General features: G+C 45.9%; 1 protein-coding gene across 1 annotated transcript; it reads right to left on the reverse strand.

Moving 5' to 3' along the window:
* Positions 1-362: 362 nt before the first annotated feature.
* On the reverse strand, positions 363-4224 carry LOC104521015 (ATPase MORC2-like; the record flags this gene model as incomplete). Its single annotated transcript, XM_010162882.1, has 5 exons — positions 363-688; positions 1613-1801; positions 3364-3457; positions 3552-3743; positions 4083-4224. Coding segments are annotated over 5 exons (686 nt in total), but the record flags the coding sequence as incomplete, so codon positions are not given.
* Between the last annotated feature and the right edge of the window lie 236 nt (positions 4225-4460).

A 4460-nucleotide genomic window follows, 5' to 3' on the forward strand; every position in this document is an offset into this window, starting at 1 on the left:
TCAGGAACCTCACTGCACTGGCAATCCCCTACCCCCAGCCCCCTGAGAACCACCAAGATTTCTTCCCCTGTGCTCACACTCACACAGGCACTGTGTTTTCTTCTCTGCATAGCTCAAATTCCTGACTTGGCTTTCTCTAGCCCAAGGTCAGTATCTTGGAAGTTTAAGTCCTGATCTCCTTTTCCATAACTGAAGGCTTATTTTTAAGTTACTGCCAGGTTCTTACTGGAGACAACCTGCTAGGCAGGATGTTCTGGTCATCCAGGTTTAGCATATGAATATATCCCAGATGCAAAAAGGGTACTCACACTTTTACCTCACTAAAAACACACAGCAACCCTCCCATCATATCAGGCATAGTTCCTATTTCTTTTAAAAATAAATATTTATAAACAAAAGGAAGAGATTCAGAGAACTACAATGTTAAAAATTTTCCTGCCAACAGCACAAATGTCTTTTTCATGTAAAGTCACAAGAACAAGTTGTACACCAACACAACAAGCACTGTCTAAAGCCCTCTCTCCTCATCAGCTGCCATAGTCCTCCACTGCAGGAATCCACATCTCCCATCGCAGCAGGCAGCTCCTCCACACTTCTCCAGGACTTGTTCTGGGGCTGTTCAATCTCCTTTTGTGATCAAGTCCTCTATATACGCATCCAGTTCATCATCTGTGTTAATATCAATGTCCTGAAACCAAAGGCACAAGAAATACCAGTGAAAAGTGAATCTTGAAGAAAAGTGCAAGAACAGACGAGACAGAGCAGCACAGCGCCCTCTGCAATATCTGCCCTGGTCAGCCTGTACGCCCTGACTCCCAGCACTCTCCAGCTGCTGACACCTGCTGTGAAAGCACCACCAGCTTTCCTTATCAGAGCCTGATGGACACCTGGACACCAGTCAGCACTTGATGCTCAAACAATGCATTCAAGCAATAGATTTACTGTGCTGATCATGCTCAAGCAAGTAATTTATTTTTAACACACATTTTCCTAATAGGGAGCAGCTGCTTCTCTCTGCTTTCAGTAGCTTTCCCATTGGGTGGTCTTAATTTTTTTTAAAGTAGTTTTTTATTTAAAGATTATTTATTTCAACCTTTTAATTAAATATGTTTGCTATTTTAATATTTAATAGTATTATTAATAAATAGATTTCACCTTAAAATTTTCTATATTAAATATTGTTTGTTTAAAGGTTTGCATTTCTATCCATGGCGTTCAGAATCCAGAACCACCTTTCTGCCCAAGAATGGGGCAAAAATTCCCTGCAGAACACTGCCTATGCCCAGGGAAATTCTCCTGCAGCTGCATGTTTCATAGCAGAAAAGAGAAAAAAACCAGAAGCTGTGCACTGTGTACATGCCACAAAAAATCACTGTGTGAAAATGAACACCCAGCAGGACCCCCCAAGGCCTGGATCCTGAAAAGTGGGCAGTGAGAGCAGCTGTGTGCTCAGCTGCTTCTGACGGCCTGAGCCAAAGCTGCACCTAGTTGAGAAAGAGCTGAAGCCCAGTTCAACGCTGGACTGACCCATCTCAAGTGCCTGGAGGGGCTGAGGCTGGGGAAGGTTGGTACTGGAGGGGCAGCTCTGGTTTCACACCTCTTCCTCACCCACCTCCTGCACTTTCTGCAGAAGGGCCACTATGTTGGTCCTCAGCTTCTGCAGTTTCTCCTCTGTTTCCTTCAGCTTTTTCTCTGAGTTGCGGAGGTTTTCTTCACAGGCTTTGGCCCGGGCATCGGCACGTGTCTGATATGAATTGCACAGATTCTGCAGACCTACCTCATACTGTTTGAAATATTCTTTCTATAGAAGACAAAACAAATGACATGTTAAGAAGAAGAACTGAGCGTCAAGAAAACCCCAGCACTCGCAGCTTGTACAGGAGTCCAGCTACCGGCATCCCGTGACTGAACACCGCCAGCCTAACACCATGCCCCAGCACGCCCTGCCTGTGCTCATTACCATGCTCACATTTACATTTCTGATTTGCCTACTGCAGGCAGCACAAAAATCACACGGGTTTTCACATTCCTCAAAGACCAGAACTTCAACAAAAGCTGCCTGAATTCGAATTAAGGATGCAGCCTGTTCTAAGAGGTTTGAAACCACAGTTCTGCTGTAGAAAGATCTCACAGCCTCCGCATGCGGTGAGTTTCCTTAGTACAGACCACCCAGACAACACAGCTCATTACTGCCAGGTAGGAACACCTACACTTGCAGAAAACTCCAGACAAGACCAACGTGCCCTGCAGAAGCAGCAAACGCTTGAATTAGCAGAGAGAAAAGAGCAAGAGATAAGAGACACCACCAATACATACATTGTGAGGGAGGGAGCAGGGCATTTTGAAGACTACCAAACAAGCAGTGGCTTTTGTCACCTACAGATGCCTCCTGAAAAGGTCTCTCTTCATGGTATGGCAGAGAAGAGAGTCAAAGAAGCCAGTATCATTCTGACACCATCCTACTTCTGACACCAGTGTAGAGGTGGGGGTGGGTCTGTTCAACCAAGGACCAAGGGACAGGACAAGAGGAAATGGCCTCCAGTTGTGTCAGGGGAGGTTGAGATTGGATGTGAGGAAGAATTTATTTGCTGAAAGGGTTCTCAGGCATTGGAAGGGGTTGCCCAGGGCAGTGGTGGAGTCCCCATCCCTGGAGGGATTGAAGAGTCGTGTAGACATAGTGCTGAGGGACATGGGTTAGTTGGGGACTTGGCAGTGTTGGGTTCATGATTGGACTCTGTGATCTTAAAGGGCTTTTCCAGTCCAGACAATTCTGTGATTCTGTGATTTATCAACATTTCAGCCTGCATTGGACCTTCAACACCAGCACACAGATACTGGAGCAGGCTCAGCCCCATCTGTTCCTTGCTTAAATAAACAGAGGCCACACCAAAAGCCGGAAGATGTACAGCTGACTCACAGGCAGTCAGCTTGCTCACCTGGAGAAGTGTGAGGGGGGATGGCTTCTGTGTTTTCTCCCATTTTTACGACTGCCTCCACATAAGTTAGATTTATAAGGCTGGGGTCAAAACAAACAGATATGTGTACATCCCATTTCTGCAAACCTCTAACCTGGCCTCTCTTTTTTTAAGAGCTTAACAGCAACGGACAAGAAATCAGGATAGTAGCAGCCAACAGCTTTCCCACACAGATGTATGGTAATTAAAAAAATCCTCAGACAGCAACCAGTCAAAATACCTAAGGCATGTTTCAGAGGCTCTCCTTTTTCTCAGCTACGTTAGTCTGCTAAGGATCCAAATAACCTTTTAAAGAGCATGATCTTGCATCAACAGGATGCACACTTGCCGTAAGAATGGAATAGATGTGGGGAAAAGTCCCAAACTTTTCTATAAATACTGAACTCACCAATGGAAAAGCCAACAACCCGTCCGAGCTCATGGAACTCAGCTCACTCTTGGAGATGGGAAAATTTGGAGGTAAGAAGTACCGCAAACAATTTCTATGCAGGAAAGAAAAACACAAAGCCAGAACTGGAGTTTAGAGGACTAAATCAATCAAACTGCAGCAGCTCACAAGAACTGCAGTGAACTCACCGAAGGATCTGGACTAGTAAGTCTACTGTTTCTTGGCTGCTGCTGGGACCAGTGGTGTCTGGCTCAATTCTGACACAGTCTGAGGTAGAAGGTTCAGCCACAACAACCTCCTCTTCCTGCTGCGTATCTGGAGCCTGGTACTCAGGAGAGGGAGGCTTCATCAACCTCACATCCTCACTGTCCTTCTCTACCCTGAAAAAAAAAATTAAGGGAAAGTCAGGTTATCTTTTTCTACATTTGGCCATATCTGAAACACTATGAACAGCTTCATCAGAACCTGTGCCCAGCTGTGACTTTTGAGACCTCCAGATTACACAACAACTGCCTTCAGAGGATCATATCAAAGTGCTGGGCAGACTGTAGAGGCTGTCATACTCATTCCTTACAAAGCAGCTGGGCAGTCCTGAGCACACACACACACACCCTGACATGACAGTAACATATGTGTCTTCGGCATCTATGGAAGTAAAATGGGGTCTTCCTCCTGAAAGCAAAACAAGCCTCCAAAAGCCAGTGGCTATGGATAGTTACCAGCGATCCCTTGGTGTGGTGTCTGTTGGAACGTAATCAAACTTCACCTTCCAGCGTACTGCGTGCTTGCCCATTTCCACAGCTGTGACACGGCCTGTGAACCACTCCTTGTTCACGCGCACTTCCACATGCAGCCCTTTATCTGCAAGGAGGATGACAGTAAAGATGTTTGCAAACATTCAGATGCTGGAGAGCACATTCTGTGTGATCTCTAGAGAAGACAGACACTCTCAGTGGGAAGCATACCTAAAGCCGTGACAATTCCTCCACATGGTACATGAATGTGTTGGGTTTGTGTGTGGGGCCTTTTTTGTAGTGGAGTGTATTGGGTCTGGCTGGGAATAGGGTTAATTTTCCCCACAGCAGCCCCCAGAGCGC

The sequence above is a fragment of the Antrostomus carolinensis genome, unplaced genomic scaffold (assembly GCF_000700745.2).
Source record: "Antrostomus carolinensis isolate BGI_N321 unplaced genomic scaffold, ASM70074v2 Scaffold47902, whole genome shotgun sequence".
NCBI lineage: Eukaryota > Metazoa > Chordata > Aves > Caprimulgiformes > Caprimulgidae > Antrostomus > Antrostomus carolinensis.